This window comes from Saccopteryx bilineata, chromosome 2, assembly GCF_036850765.1.
Source record: "Saccopteryx bilineata isolate mSacBil1 chromosome 2, mSacBil1_pri_phased_curated, whole genome shotgun sequence".
NCBI classification, from domain to species: Eukaryota; Metazoa; Chordata; class Mammalia; order Chiroptera; family Emballonuridae; genus Saccopteryx; species Saccopteryx bilineata.
In genome coordinates this window covers 77599442-77615084 of record NC_089491.1, presented here as the reverse complement: position 1 = coordinate 77615084, position 15643 = coordinate 77599442, and the positions used below count along the sequence as shown (strand labels likewise).

At 46.2% G+C, this 15643-nt stretch overlaps 1 protein-coding gene across 1 annotated transcript; it reads right to left on the bottom strand.

Annotated features, from left to right (window-relative positions):
- Positions 1 to 278: 278 nt before the first annotated feature.
- Positions 279 to 3542, bottom strand: LOC136322246 (spermatogenesis-associated protein 31D1-like). The gene has a single exon (XM_066254360.1). The coding sequence runs from the start codon at positions 3540 to 3542 to the stop codon at positions 279 to 281; it is 3264 nt and encodes a 1087-aa protein (XP_066110457.1).
- Positions 3543 to 15643: the final 12101 nt, after the last annotated feature.

The window sequence follows — 15643 nt, the reverse complement described above, 5'->3', positions numbered from 1 at the left end:
ATTAAGGCTAAGCTGGAGAAGAGAGACAGAGCCCATCTCCTCAAACCCCATCTGGGAGGCAGTGGGCTTTGGGGAAGGGCACATGACGTCTATTTCAAACCAAGAGCTCCCAGGCACCAGTCACCTTGGTCACTTTTGGAAACCAAAGGAAGCAGTCAGTGGGAGCTGCACTAACTACTTGCTTTCCCAAAGCACAAGCCCCAAGATACCCCAAACCCATGCCCCCTTCACAGTACACAGAAAGAGATCGCTATAATGGGTGGAATATTTATTAGGGATTACTTTGGGGTGGGAATATTTTTCCCCTGGAAATTCTGAGCTCTAAGCACAGAACCTTTAGCAGTTCTGAGAACAGCAGGAGGCCCCTGGGCCCCTAGAGGCCTGCAGGTGGGGCTCGGATGGGGCACAGTTCCTCTGTAGAGCACAGATTGGCATTGCTTCTGATGTAATTGTTGGTCCTTTAATGTCATAACTGTCTGGGCGTGTCTGCCCACATTTCTGGTATATCTAGTAGTTGTAGAGTTCTGGCCAGCAAAGAGGGCTGCTTGGCTGCAGGACTTGGTAATTGTTGCTTTAGAGGCGGCGGCTCTGGAGTTGGGAGGAAGCCCCTGGACAGGCTGTGGGCAGGCCCGCACTGCAGCCTTCTGTTCAGCTTTCCCAAACTTCACTGTGGAGGGAGGTAGCTTGCGAGGGTCGCTGGAGCCCAGTGTATCCGGACGCCCTGCTTTCCCCTCCAGTGACTTTCCGATGTCTGATACCCCAGTAAAGGCAGCTCTCCTTTTAACTGGGACCCTGCTCTGCGCTGGTACGGGGCTGCCATTTCCCGGGGAAATTACCCGGGGAAACAGAGGAATAAGCCTCTCAAAAAATCTCTTCATTCTTTTTGTGAAGAGGCTGTCGGGAGACTGGTCCTTCTGTGACAGGGTCTGGGGGAACTTGCTCCCCAGCATCTCCCCTAACACAGTGTCCTGGGTAAGAAATGTCTTCCTTCTGGGTTCAGGTGTTTCCATTCCTGTATCTCCTCCACCGAGCTCCTCTGACTTGGAGTCTGTGGGGCTCACTTCTTTTGTGGCTTGTGGCAATTTCTTATCCCGGCACAAGTTTAAGTCATCCTCACGGACCCGAGGCTGCAGCTGCTGCTCCATTCTAATTCTTCTCTCCTTCAAGTGGACATACAGCATCTGGGACACTCCTGTGTCCGCACTAGACACACCCTGAGCGTGAGTCAGGGAGGCTTTGTCAGTTGAGCTCTCTGGGTTATGGGACAGGTCAGTGGGCTGGCCTTGGGCCTGTCTATGGCTTCTCTTCTCCAACTTAGACTGTAACTCAGCCATCAGTTGCTGTTTGCTGTCTGATGTTACAGGATTCTGGATAGCTGGTGCTCTTGCTGGGGGCTTTTCAGTGGTCTTTGCAGTTATCATCTGAGAGATTCCTGACTCTTTGGTTTTCCAGACATCAAGTTTGGATTGAGGGGCACTGAGCTCCGCAGCCCTGGACACACCGGGTACAGAGCCAGGTTCTGATCTCTTCTTCTGTTGTTGCAGTTCTGCTCTGGTGCTGGTGTTCACAGTTCTGGCCCCGACTTGTCTTGCAGGCTGCAGTGGGGGGTGAATGCTGTCCATTGTGGAATGTCTCTGACTGGCTTTGCCAGTGATGTTGTTTGTGACAGTCTGTGTGGCATCCGGTATTGTCTGACCCTCCTCTGCAGGCCTGTGAGTGATGTCAGAGGGTGACTGTGTCAGGGTCCCCTGTTCTTCCTTGCCCACAAATGAGGTGGCAGCAGAGACAGGAAGATTCAAGATGGTGGCTGAATTTTCTTTTTCTTTGTGAAGGGATTTAGAGTTTCCTGTAAGGGCCTTAAAGCCCCCAGGTTTGGAGTTCACCTCAGAAATCAAGTTGGTTGCAAAGGGTGAGTTGGAATTGGACAAGAACTTTTTAATATGGGACTCCAGCATCTGCTTATTACTGGACCCAAGGAAAGAAAGCTCCTGGGACTTCTTCAAGCTGTAGTCTCCACTCTCTGATGATGGCAAACTTGTTTGTTCTATTTCAGTGTGGGATTTTACAGAAGCTGTTTGCTTCATAGGGAGCTGACCCTTACTAATTTCCTTAAACTTCTTGTTTAAGTGTACTTTCATGTCATTTGCCAGTTTTCTCTGACTAGCTGTCAGCCCTGACACCACAGAATGTTCTTCTTTGCTAATGTCTAGGTTTGTGTGGGAGTCATACCCCACATGCTTGTCTGAAGAGCTGTGTGAGTTACTGGACAGATAATCTTCTGGATCATACCCTTGGCTGTCTCCCTCACTCCCTTCATTCTCTTCTAGTTGAGACATTTTTATGTCCCTCTCATAGAAGTCTTCTGGTGGGCTCAACTCAACATTTAGATTGTTGCTACTCTGACGTTTATAAAAGGAGATCCATGAGAGGCCATAACAGCTCTTTGACTTAGAGCAATGCTCTTTGGCCGAGCAATCCCTCAGAGGCCTCATCAGGGACAGAGACTCATGGATCCTGAGGGGCAGGCCCCACCGGTGTTGGATGAGCCTCTTTTTAATATGATGCTCAAGTGTCTTTTTAGTTTCACTGCTGAGAGGAAACTCTCCAGGATCAATGGAGATTGGAACATTGGCCTTAGAGGGCCGGCAGTAAGGAATGGTAGGAGCTGAAGGACAGAAGTCCTTCTGAGAATTCTGAACCACAGAGGGTAGACCCCACATACTTTCCAGTTGTTTCTTCAACACATTCCATTCTAGGAGCTTCATTTCAGATGAACTGAGAAGTTCTAACTCATTCTGGGGGCCATGGAAGCATACTCCACAGGCCCTAATCTGAGGTGTGGGACCAGATGGTAGGACTGGGAGTGGGGATTGAGGGGGGGCCTGGGGTTGGATCTCAGTGAGAGGTAGAGACTGGGATTGGGGCATGGTTTGAGGCAAAGGTTGAGGTTGGGCCTCAGGCAAGGATGGAGGTAAGACATAGGGAAGTATTGGGGATTCTGGGCCTGTGGAGGCATTGGCAGGGCTACTGAAAGCAAAGACTGAGGAGTAGTCATCTGAGGACCGTACAGGTGATGTTAAAGACTCGCTGTGCGGTGATGGAAGACCCCAGAATGAATGAAGGGATTCTTGCTTTAAATCGTCTTCCCCAGTCTTGGGGTACATGGGATGCTGTACCGAGTCCTGCTCATCAGTGCTTGGAAATAAAGGATGTCCAGAATCTATGAGTTTGGCTTCAGGGTCTCCCCCAAAAGAGGTCTGTGTAGCATGTCTGGCAGGAGACTCTTGATGAAAATCACATGAGTCTTTGGTTTGGGGTGGGGAATGGTGCACAGGGAGTTTGCACTCTGAGGGAGGAAAAGTCTCTGGAGGCAGAGTGTGACCCGATGGTGAGGGTGACTGAAAATTACCCAAGGAGGTCACTGGGTTAGGGGCAGGATTGGAGGGAGGTGATGGGAAAGGCTTGGGCAGAGGAGGTGGTGTTATGTCTGCTGGAGGGACTGCTGAGAAGGCAGGGGACTGAGTAGATGATGACTCAGTCATAGGGCCTGGGGAAGCCAAAGGGGACACTGAGGGAGTAGACTCTTCCAGGACCTCTGACGATAATAACTTGTTGATGTAATCAGTTGTGCTATTACAAACCTCACAGGAGAGGTCTGGGCATAGAAGTTGACGGAGGCGGGTGGTATCATGGTGCTGACCCAGGGGGCTGAGGAGACAGGAAGTACAGAGCTGCAGCCAGGACCAGAACAAGGGAAGGAGGACCTACTGGCCTGGTGGGGGTGGGACCACCTGAAGCCTGCTGCCCCTTCACATCGCTACACATCCATGACATCACAATGCATCAGGAGCACTCACCCCAAGGCATTCACTCATATTCTGTTCCCATGGCAACCCCCTCCCATGCATATGGAATGCTGCATGAAGGCCTGGAATTTCCTAGAACATGCTAAAGCAGGTCAGGAAAAAGGGGGAAAGACTAGTCACCTATTTATGATGGAAATCAGCTCCCGTTTCTCCTCTTCTTCCCAGTAGTGATATCTCCGACTTGGGAAACGAGGAGAATGGGCTATATTCAATGAGAGTAGATGCATAGGGATTACACAGGAGTCCCCTTATAGGGGACCATTAGGATAATATGTAAGCCCCAAGGATTAATAGATGAGGTCAAATGGTTAGTGATAACATTATAAGATCCCCATATGTGTGTTGCTTTATTTATAAAGTACTTTTATATACATTATCTCATTTGATGCTCAAAACCACTCTGTGAAGCAGAGAGGTCCATGGTTACAACAAAGAGGGATTTGATCATCCTGAAACTAAAGTACTTTGACAAAGTTAGAAAACAGAAGTGCTGACTCTTGGTATCTCTTGGGCAACAGCCATGCTCAGGCCCCTCACTGCTGCATCCCCAGGGCCAGCAGAGCGGAGTCTGAGAAGCGTCTCCGGGTCTGACTGTCTTTCCATGGGTCTCCCCTCTGAGGGCTCTGTGTTCTGAGAAGGACTGTGTCTAGCAGCTGACATCACAGAAACCATGGACCAGGTACCTCATGGAGAGGAGAGAAAAGGGGTCACCCTCAGGGAGCTCGGGGGGAACAGGCAGAACCTTACCTTCCCGGGTCCCACCTTTTCTTCTCCGCTTGGCTCTGCTCCGATGCTGAGAACAAAAAGAAAAGACTGAGAAGTGGGCACGCATTTCTCTCACCCCTCTCCCTAGAAAACTCATCTATTATCCAAGAATAATTTAGTCTCTCTGAGACAACCAAACCCATTTTAATTAATAGAACTTTGTGTTCCTTCCTTATAACAATTTTCAAAGATATAAAATGTCTTTTTTTCTTGTTAAAAAAAAAAACAAGGATTTTGCCTATGAGGCCCACACTTGATATTCCCAGAGGTCCTCTGCTCAATGAGGGCATATAATGTGAGGCCAAGGTCACATCTCCGTTCCCCCAGAGAGGACCCTGTAACCTGGGATGGATCTCAGGCTGTGTCCTCTGCTCAGTGGCTCTCCGAAGCTCAGCACTGCTCTCCTGATCAGCCCAAAACAAAGCCTCAGTCTAACAATGCCTGACAGGGGACCATGACTCAGGATCAAGTGCTCATTAACTCTGAGGTCCTGCCGAGATTCCAAAGTCTCTAAATAACTCCATCCAGACCTAGGGAATCACTATGTTCGGAATTTTAGTCAGAAACCTGCCACCACACCAAGATGGTCTGAGAACTTCATATAGTAACCTGAGTCCTCCTTGAACCCCTAGCTCTGCCTGGTCTCCTCCCTTACAAGAGTGATGTTCTGTTCTCTCTTCAGATGTCCCGTCTTTGCTGTCTTTCCTACTCAACCAATCTCACTTAGAAATGTGGGAACGGGCCCTGGCCGGTTGGCTCAGTGGTAGAGCGTCGGTCTGGCGTGCGGAAGTCCTGGGTTCAATTCCCGGCCAGGGCACACAAGAGAGGCACCCATCTGCTTCTCCACCCCTCTCCCTCTCCTTCCTCTCTGTATCTCTCTTCCGCTCCCGCAGCCGAGGCTCCATTGGAGCAAAGATGGCCCGGGCGCTGGGGATGGCTCCTTGGCCTCTGCCCCGGGTGCTAGAGTGGCTCTGGTCGCGACAGAGTGACACCCCGGATAGGCAGAGCATCGCCCCCTGGTGGGCGTGCCGGGTGGATCCCGGTTGGGCGCATGTGGGAGTCTGTCTGACTGCCTCCCCGTTTCCAGCTTCAGAAAAATACAAAAAAAAAAAAATGTGGGAATGGAAATGGAAGCAACAACAAAACATCTCTGTTGGGGCTGGTTCAGGGTTCCTTACCTTTTGTGTATGTTCACTGTTCCAGTGGGCTGGAGCTGATGGAAATCCTACGAGGAAAAATAAGAAAAAAAGAAACAAGCACAACCCATAGATGTAAATTAGGTTGTGGGTACTAAGTAAGGATTTTGAAAAGAAGTTCAAATAAAGCTGCAGTAGGCTATTCAAGAATTGGATGACTCCCATTCTGAACGGCAAAGCTGCTCAAGGCAACTGAGCTCTGAGAGGGCAGGCTCCTCATTTATAGCCCACCCGCGCCCACCTCACAAAACAGTGAGGAGTCACAAAGGGTTTCTGAGGGTGGGGCAGGCACACCTTCATGAGGGTGTGTCCACAGTCATCCCGCCCCCCCCACTCTACCCCTCCCTACCCCCCCCCCCCCCCCCCCCCCGTCAGCTCAGCCGAGTCCCTCCACCCCTCTTGGGCCTCTAGGTCCTTCTGTTCTACTCTGCTTTCCTACTTTCCAAAAAACCTTTTAATATATCACATATTTACCTTAATGAATGCTCTGCTTGTTTATTTTTGTTTTGTTCTTTTCCAAGTGAGAGAAGAGGAGATAGAGAGACAGACTCCTGCATGCACCTTGACTGGGATCCACCCAGCCACCCCTGTCGGGCCGATACTCTGCCTATCTAGGGCTGTGCTCACAACTGAGCTATTTTTAGCACTTGAGGTGGAGGCTCCACAGAGCCATCCTCAGTGCCTGGGGCCCATGCCATCAAACCAATAGAGCCATTGGCTGCGGAAGGGGAAGAGAGAGAGAGAGTAGGAGAAGGGGGAGGGGTGGAAAGGCAGATGGTCACCTCTCTTGTGTGCCCTGACTGGGAGTCAAACCAGGTACATCCACACACCAGGCTGATGTTCTATCACTGAGCCAACCAGCCAGGGCTTCTTTGCTTGTTTCATCTGTAACCCAGATATTACCTGAGTTCCCCATTAGTGTTTGAAGACTTTAATGTCTGTCTCACCACATCCACTACCTTGCAAGTCTGAAATCCTGTCTAGAAATTTTGTTTGTACACAAACATTTAACTCAGGACCATTTATGTCCTCAGATCCAAGTTACACAAACTGGATACAGAACTTAATATTCTTTAAGATCTATAGTATTTGGGAATGTTAAATATCAAATTTTAATTTTCTCAGTAAGTTATAAATGAACAATAAAAGTTTAAAATAGCCTGACTTGTGGTGCCGCAATGGATGAAGCATAGAACTGGAAATGCTGAGGTCGCTGGTTTGAAACCCTGGGCTTACCTGGTCAAGGCACATATTGCTCCTCCTCCCCCCCCCCCCCTCTAAAATAAATAAATAGTCTTAAAAAAACTTTTTTTTTTTAAGTCGAGGAGTGAAAGGAGAGCTCTAAGGCCAGAGGGGTATTTTTAGGGGAAAGCAGTGGAGAGTCACCAAGCTGTGGTGGTGATGGTGGGGGGCAGGGAAGAGGAGCCGAGGAGCAGAGAGGAACATTGCGGGAGCATGAGAGAAATGAGAGCAGTTGTGGAGGACAGAGGAGCATTGTGGGATTGGGAAAACACCAAGGGGGTTGGAGGGGGATGGAGGAGGACTGTGGGAGGAGTCAGGGAGGAGAGAGGGGCATTGTGGGATTGGGAAAACACCAAGGGGGTTGGAGGGGGATAGAGGAGGACTGTGGGAGGAGTCAGGGAGGAGAGAGGGGGATTGTGGGATTGGGAAAACACCAAGGGGGTTGGAGGGGGATAGAGGAGGACTGTGGGAGGAGTCAGGGAGGAGAGAGGGGCATTGTGGGATTGGGAAAACACCAAGGGGGTTGGAGGGGGATAGAGGAGGACTGTGGGAGGAGTCAGGGAGGAGAGAGGGGCATTGTGGGATTGGGAAAACACCAAGGGGGTTGGAGGGGGATAGAGGAGGACTGTGGGAGGAGTCAGGGAGGAGAGAGGGGGATTGTGGGATTGGGAAAACACCAAGGGGGTTGGAGGGAGATAGAGGAGGACTGTGGGAGGAGTCAGGGAGGAGAGAGGGGCATTGTGGGATTGGGAAAACACCAAGGGGGTTGGAGGGGGATAGAGGAGGACTGTGGGAGGAGTCAGGGAGGAGAGAGGGGGATTGTGGGATTGGGAAAACACCAAGGGGGTTGGAGGGGGATGGAGGAGGACTGTGGGAGGAGTCAGGGAGGAGAGAGGGGGATTGTGGGATTGGTCAAAAAATCTTTTTAAAAAAAGTTTAAAGTATCACCCCTCCCAAGAGTACATCTCACATATTTTACATATCTAACCCCTAGTTTGTAATAAAGCACTCCTAGGGACATAGCAGGCAGCCATAGAGGCGGTCGAGGTGGTGTTTGCTACAGTGAGATCCCCATAGAACCCCATGACATCTTCCCAGCTGAGGTACATCACCACATAGAAGTCTGGTCCCAAATTTCTGGCTGCACGTGGTTATACTGTCTCCAAAAGGGGGAGTTTTCAAAAGCTCCACTAGAATAACGTGCTCCTACTTGGGGAGGCTCATCGGAGCTAAGTCATTAGTTTAGGAGTCAGTTTCCTAGGAACAGTCCTCAGGGCTCTCACTCCCCTCCTGATCACTATCTCTGGGATGAGCCACATGGGCACAGCTGTTTTTGGGATCCCCAAAAGGCATCTGACTCAAATGGAAAGGGTGTCAGCACCCCTGTTTACTTAGTTGTAGATATAGCCTGCTTACCTTGTACTCATACTGCACTCTCTCCATCATTGGTCCACTGAAATTCTGTGTCATGGGCTTCCCAAATGCTGTATGTGCAGGGCTTGCTAAGGAACGGCAGATACTCACATGGTGCACCTCACCTCTGCTCATGTGCATGCTCCGTTGTCTTCTTGATTTCTCTTACAAACCTGAGTTCTAAGATAAAACTATTAAGAATCTCAGAATGGTGACAATGAAGCTTTAAACCGAACACTGTGTGACAGCACAGGTTGTATTCTTGTGAACCTGCTCTGCGGCTCCGTTCTCCACTTTGGCTTACCACATCTAGACTGTGTGAACTGGAGGTGCTCGTTAACCTCTTGGAACCTCAGTTTCTCACTGGTTAAATACGAATGCTCATAGTGCTTATTTTCAGCATAGTTACAAAGCATTTGTTCAGTATCTATCATAGTACCGGCCACTAGAAATGTAGTGTCAAAAAAGCCAACCCATATGTACTTAAATTTTTTATTAATCACCTTTATAGAGCTCAGTCTTTCATTTTTTCCCAGTCTTTGCTCAAAAGTAATCAACATGGAAAGTCCTCCCCTGGCCATTCTCTGTATAATAGGTAAAATTCAATAGGACCTCAGTCCCATGACTGGATTACTAATCTCTGAATCTGAGTGGAGGTTACCCTGGGTGGGCCTGACCTCATCAGAATAGCTCTTAGAAGAGGAAGAAGCAGTTATAGGCATTGTTCTTCTGCCTCCACGGTTTCTACAGCTGTGGGTACTGAACTCCGCCAACAAACATGTGAGTTTGGAAGAGGACCCCCAACGTCAGATTCAATTCAACGCTGGCTGAGTTTTTGACTACAACCTTGTGAGACTTAAACAGAGAACCCAGTGAACTGTAGGCCTTGATTCCTGCCCATGGGTAATGTGAGATAATACATTTACGTTGCTTTAAGCCACTAATTTGTAGTGATTTGTTATGCAGCAGTAGAAAACTAGTGTCTAGAATACACTCTCTACCAGCATTCTCTATTCCTCTGTGGTGTATTATTTTCTTTACAGCATTTTTTTGTTACCTGAAATTACATTATGCAATTAGTTACTTGTTTATTCTGACTGTCCCACTGGATCGCAGTGTCCACAAGGGAAGAGACTCTGGCTTATTTACAACTTCTCAGGTTCTTAGAGCAGTGCTTGGCACACAACAGGCACTAAATATTTGTTGAATGAACTCATAACCAAATATATATATATATATATATATATATATATATATGTTCAGTGTTTGCCTAATTTTAAAAACAATTCACATAAGTGTACTTCACTTCAAGCAAGCTTGTCATGGGGAATCTCAATTTATGTATTAAAAAAAGAGTTTAGTGTTTGTTTTTATTTACTATAAGAATTTAAAATACCAAACAATTTATCAACAATGCTACTTAGGTGCAACTTTTAGGAGTGTATGTATTGTATGAAGCAAAGTAAACCTGGATGTTTAACAGCCTCATTATAGTTTTTTTTTTAGCAAATGTTATTGGCAAATGTATTGATGTTAACATCAAACATATAGGACCAGATCAGAAGACATACCTTGACAATGCGCACTTGTTGAAGGACATCTCAGTCAGGAAAATGCATTGAATGGACCGAATGATCAAAGTGCTACCAATGCAATTACAACTCTCACTAATGACATTTTTAAAAAATATTTCAGTGATGATAGTACCTATTACAATTTAACTAATAATTTAAAATTATGAGTTAAAAATTCATAGCCAAATGAAAATAGACAAAATAGACTTGCTCATACCTTATTTGTTCATTTGTGGTGCTCGATGACATACTAGGACACTCATTTTCACTTATTTCTTTGAGGGGAGAACAGCAATTAAAACTATGTACAAACAAGACAAAGAAGAGAATTTTCTGCTTTAAGAAGATCCTTCCCATTGCGGTGGAGCCCAAGAGTGCTGTCGGCTAGGGAGATGTCTCTCAGCATCAGTGCGCTGCTCTGCGATGCAGGACTCATGTGCGTGCCTTCTACCGGCCACCCAGCTATGTCCTCTAAGACTGTGTCCTTCTGGAGAGTGAGACAGTTGCTAAGTCATCTTGATTAATAATAATAATAATAATAATAAATTAAAGTAATAATAAATTGCAATATCAAATACTTACAAAGAGCTTACCATATGGTAGACTTTGCTCTGAGTACTTTATGAATAATAGCTCACAACACTCCTACAAGGTTGGTATTATTTTATCCCTAATTTTTATATAAAAACTGAGTGCAGAGAGTTTAAGTCACTTGTCCTAAGTAACATAGCTCGTTAGTGACAGGCCTGTAGCTGCACAGTCCTTTCTCTAAACCATCCAGGGACCAACAACGATGGAAAGAGGGAGAAGCAGGCAGGATAGAAGCGCAACCAGAAGGCCTGCAGTGCTTCTTAAGCTCAGTTTTACCTCCAAACCTGAAGGAGGCACCAAGTTCTGTGAAGCCTGGTCCAGGAAGCTTGCTGGCTGCCCGGCTGTGTTTTGCCCTGTTTGTCCTTTCAAGGAAGAGATGCTCTTGTATAGGGAGGAGTGATGAGATCTCACCCTGCATCTCTACAGCCTTAGTTGCCTTCCTCTCTTAGCTCTCCACTAATCCTGTCACGGTTGCCACAATGAGGTCCATTGTGGAGATTTGTACTTTATTGCTAACAGAAGGACCTGTATTTGATTCTGGTGCAGGAGCTTGTGAATTACCAAAAAGTTGTGTAAACTGTTCCTATGGACATCATCAGTGTAAACATGGACCTCTAGCCCTCACACTAGAACCTCACATGAAGCTTACAGAACAATATTGGTGCTGGTTGGCCCATTCTTTGAGGTAAAATACTTTTGCTTTGGGGCAGACAGAGCGATGGCTCTCAGTGGGAGTGGATCTTAGGTCTTTGATGATTGTGCAGCAACAGTAACACCAGATCTGAACCCAACAGCAGGCTTGGGGTCCAGAAAAAAATGGTACAATAAAAAAAATGGGAATATAAATTGTAATTCACATCTGATATACAAATGCCTGATATACATTCAAAAGGCATCCAAGTTCACTAAAGAAATACCATTTAAAACAAAAATAGACATTTTTTAACTGGTTGCATTGACAATAATTTAAGTGAATTTTAATTGCTGGCAAAGGTGTGACAAGTACTCTAATACAGTATTGATGAAAGTACAAACAGATTGATACAGTTTATTAAAAAATTATTTTTAAAAAGTGCTTAAGCTAGGCAGCAATTTTATAAAAATGCTAGCAATGGCCTGGCCTATGGTATCACAATGGATAAAGTCGACCTGCAATGCTGAGATCACCAGTTCGAAATCCCAGGCTTGCCTGATCAAGACACATATGGGAACTGATGCTTCCTGCTCCCCCCCCCTACTCTCTAAAATGAATAAATAAAATCTAAAATAAAATAGAAATGCTAGCAAGCAGTGGTCAAGATGCATGTACAATGTTGTTCATCAAAGCCATGTTTATAATACCCACAAACTAGGAATGGCCTAAACATCTATTAACAGAGGAATGGTTAGAAAATATGGGTATAGCTCTTCAATTAATGCTATGCACCAATGGGGGGAATTTAATTAAATCTATAAGTTCTAGCATGAAAAGCATGATTTACTAAAAACTACAAGATTCCACTTTTAACCAAAAAAAAGCAGCACATACATACATGCATCTTTTTGGGAGGGCATAGTAAAAAGTTTTGGGGAGTAATTTACAAACTAGTAATAGGAGTAGCCTGTGATTGGATGGTGTGTGTGTGTGTCTGACTTCCTAATGGAAACATAATTTTATCCAGGTAGCCACCCACAGGGAAAGAATCTTATTCCCAGCTCTGGGATGAATCCTGACTAGTCTATGTTAACCCTAGTAGTTCTATTTCTCTTTTGGTGATTGGTTAGGAGTGGGCATGTGACTTGATCTCAGCTAGTAAGAGATGATAGCGGATTTGCTGATTGACTATTGGAAAAGGTTTCCCTGTTTTTAAAAGATAGAGTCACATCTTCTCTGGGTGTTCTAAAAGTGACACTGGAATCACTTTGGCTGTTTTGGGACATAAGTTCTCAAAACCCAAGGACCAAGTGTACACTCTGAGAATGGCAGAAAGGAGAGATGGATAGAGCTTGGGTTGTTGAGATTGTGAGTGCTGAGTTTACCAATGCTGGAACCACTTATTTTGGGACTTCATATTCCTTAAGATCATTGACATCCTGTTGCCTACATCAACAGAAGCCATGTGTGCTCTCTTCCTTGCAGCCAAAGGCCTTCCAACTGGTAATGGGGGCTGGGGTTATTGGAGCCAAAGGACTTTCACATTCTGATTTATTTGTATTTTAAAAACTAGAGAGATTGTGTCTGGATTTTATTTTCACTACTGTTATTTTCCATATTTTACAAATGAAAAGCAGAACTGAGGTGGGCTAATAATAAGTCTTCGTATCCTCACCCTATACAGCAGGGCAGCGAGGTCGGCCCGACACCAAGGCCTGACAAGCCTGGCATCTTCTTTTCAGCTATGCCACTTTGCCTAGAAAGCTGAGGGGCAGTACCCTTCTTAGCTAGAAGAGTGAGAATAATTCTAGCCTCTGCCCACTAAGATTGCTATGAAGATTGAATGAGAAATTCAGAGATGAAACCTATCAGGCACCTCACTAAATGTCATTGTTTCTGTTTTCTAAACTTTTATGTCTAATTTTTTCAGGACTTCTGTGGCTCAGGAAATCAAAGGCTAAATGGTGACAGGAAAGAAATTGAGCTTGGTAAATAATGAGAGTTCAGGTCTCAGCCTGATTGAGATGGCCTAGGAGGTGAGGGGAAACTTACACCTAATTTGGAATGATAGTAATCCTGAGGGTACCTGATAATACTGAGGGACCAAATTCTGCCCTCAACTACCCATGCTTCCTTGCCTGGCAGTTGAGAGTGCAACAGAGGCAGAGAGAGGCCACACCTGGGTATCAACTGCTCCATTTTGGGGCTGCTACGTGGGATCATGGACATATGAGTTTTACAAACTTGTGATCAGTGCCTCGTACAAGTTCAGGGCAGTAGAATCCCCCAAACTCCAGGGGACATCTGCACAGTGGGCTTTTAAAACACACTATTGCTCTCAGCAAGCCCTGATCATCAATAATAATGAGATGGCTTTGAAGCTGCCACACTGAAACCCTAAACCCAGCCCAAACTTACATGTTGGGCTAAGTGGTTGGGAGAGGTTGGCCAAAGTTCGCAAACTCTAGATTGGGTTTGGAGGGCACACTCTCAGCCTGGGTTTCTTTGGGGCCTGAGCCTGTTTCAGCAGATGGTAGTCTGGATAGTATGTGAACAGACCAAGTTACTGGGCTTGGGCAGGAAAGTTTGAAGTTTGGAGGAATATAATTGACCTGAGTTTCACGTTCTGGAGGGAAGTCTGGCTCTCTCTTCCCAACCTTATTTCCATAAGGCTCATATATTTCTTTTACCCACTGCTCCAACATTTCAAGATGCAGGAATTCAGTGAGCAGTGCTGCCTCGAACAGATTGACTTTTCAATAGCATGGACATGGAAACCACAGAAGGGAATGGTTTTCATTTTAAGATGATTTCTAATGTTAGGCTCATGATAATACAGGTTAGAACTCTAAATATGGTATTCAGATCTCCCTTCTCACCATGAACAAATGATGACTAATCTGGGCTGCCCCTGCCAGCTGGAGCCCAGGAAAGCCCGGTCAACTGTTAGCCTCTGTGTCCAAGCAAGAGGGTAAAGGGTTTAGTATGGTCCAATGAGGAGCTCACAGGGTCCCCCGTTGCACCACACCCTATGTGTATGTGTGTAACCTAATAACTTTGCAGATGGAGTGCCAGTCAGGAGATTTAAAATAGGTTAGTGAGAGACTGTTTTCAGAGTTGTGGGCGGGGGTTAAGGACAGTAAGAAAAGGCACTGAGGAAGCACCCAGGCTGATAACAGCCGGGATCCTGAAGGGCCGCAGGGGAAAGGGAAAGGGCCCTGACGGAGCTGGGAGGGGCCTGCAGCTGACGGAGGGCTCTCTGATGAGCTGGGTGGGGCCTTTGTAAAGGAAGCAGCTATGGTTGCCCTGTGGCTTGATGGGAAGCAGGCTGGGACACGGATACCCCACTTTTCTCTTCTACATTCTGATCCCCTTCTGATGCCTCCTCAGGGCTGGAGCCAGTGGTAAGCCAGAGGGCAGGGAGCGCATGTGGAGACAGGCTGTAAATTTCCCCTTCCCCTCGCACAGCATGGGTAAAAGAGTCCCCAATCAGTTCTGCATGTTATCACCTGAAGAGGTTCGGTCACGAGTGTGGATTCCCAGGCTGCCTCGGGACCCGCCCAGAAGGGCGCGCCTTTACAGAGATCTTGGGTGGTTCTGTTGCTGAGCCAGGTGGCTAACCCCTTCTCACATCATAGCAGTGCTTTTGTGAATGAGCGTTATCACCTGGACCTCACTTCCAGTTGTACACTGAACTTTGACATCATGTTCAAAGCTAGCAACAAAGTTAGTTTTTCCATTTATTCCACAAACATTTGCTGAACACATATTGGGTGACAGGCCCTTGGCTAGGTGTTGGGGAGTTCAGTGGGGAATAACAGATCATATTTTCCTGAAATAGGTTTCCGAAGTCGCACTTACATCTGAGGAGAATTCTATATTCCTCTGTAGCAAGATGGAAACATTTTTGGGAAATCACCTATTATTTCTAGAAGAGGGTTAGAGCCTGTTAATCACTCTGTGCTTTCATTTCCTGTTTGAGATACAGGTGTAATAATGATGCTTTCTTTCATAGTTATTTTGAAGATTGAATAAAATAATATGTGTAAACCTTGGTCCAGAGACTTAGCCAACATAAGCTTTCAATATTATTGTTATAATAATTAATTTTATTATTATTATTCCATAGTAGGTCTTTGTCAACCTTCATGCCCTGACTCCAAAACAACAAACAAATGAGAAAATGTCAGCTCCAGATCCCCACTTTCACTACTTCCGATCACGCCCTTCCTAAGAACTCCTGGTCACGTCTCTGATGTGATGGGGTTTGATATGCACGTGGTGTCCTATTAATATGTCTAGTTGATACATCTTTATGTAATTTTAAAGACAAGGAAGAGGTTTATAAGGATGCAGAGAAGT

Coding starts and splice junctions, on each gene's coding strand:
- LOC136322246 (XM_066254360.1), bottom strand. CDS start 3,542: ATGACTGAGTCATCATCTACTCAGTCCCCTGCCTTCTCAGCAGTCCCT.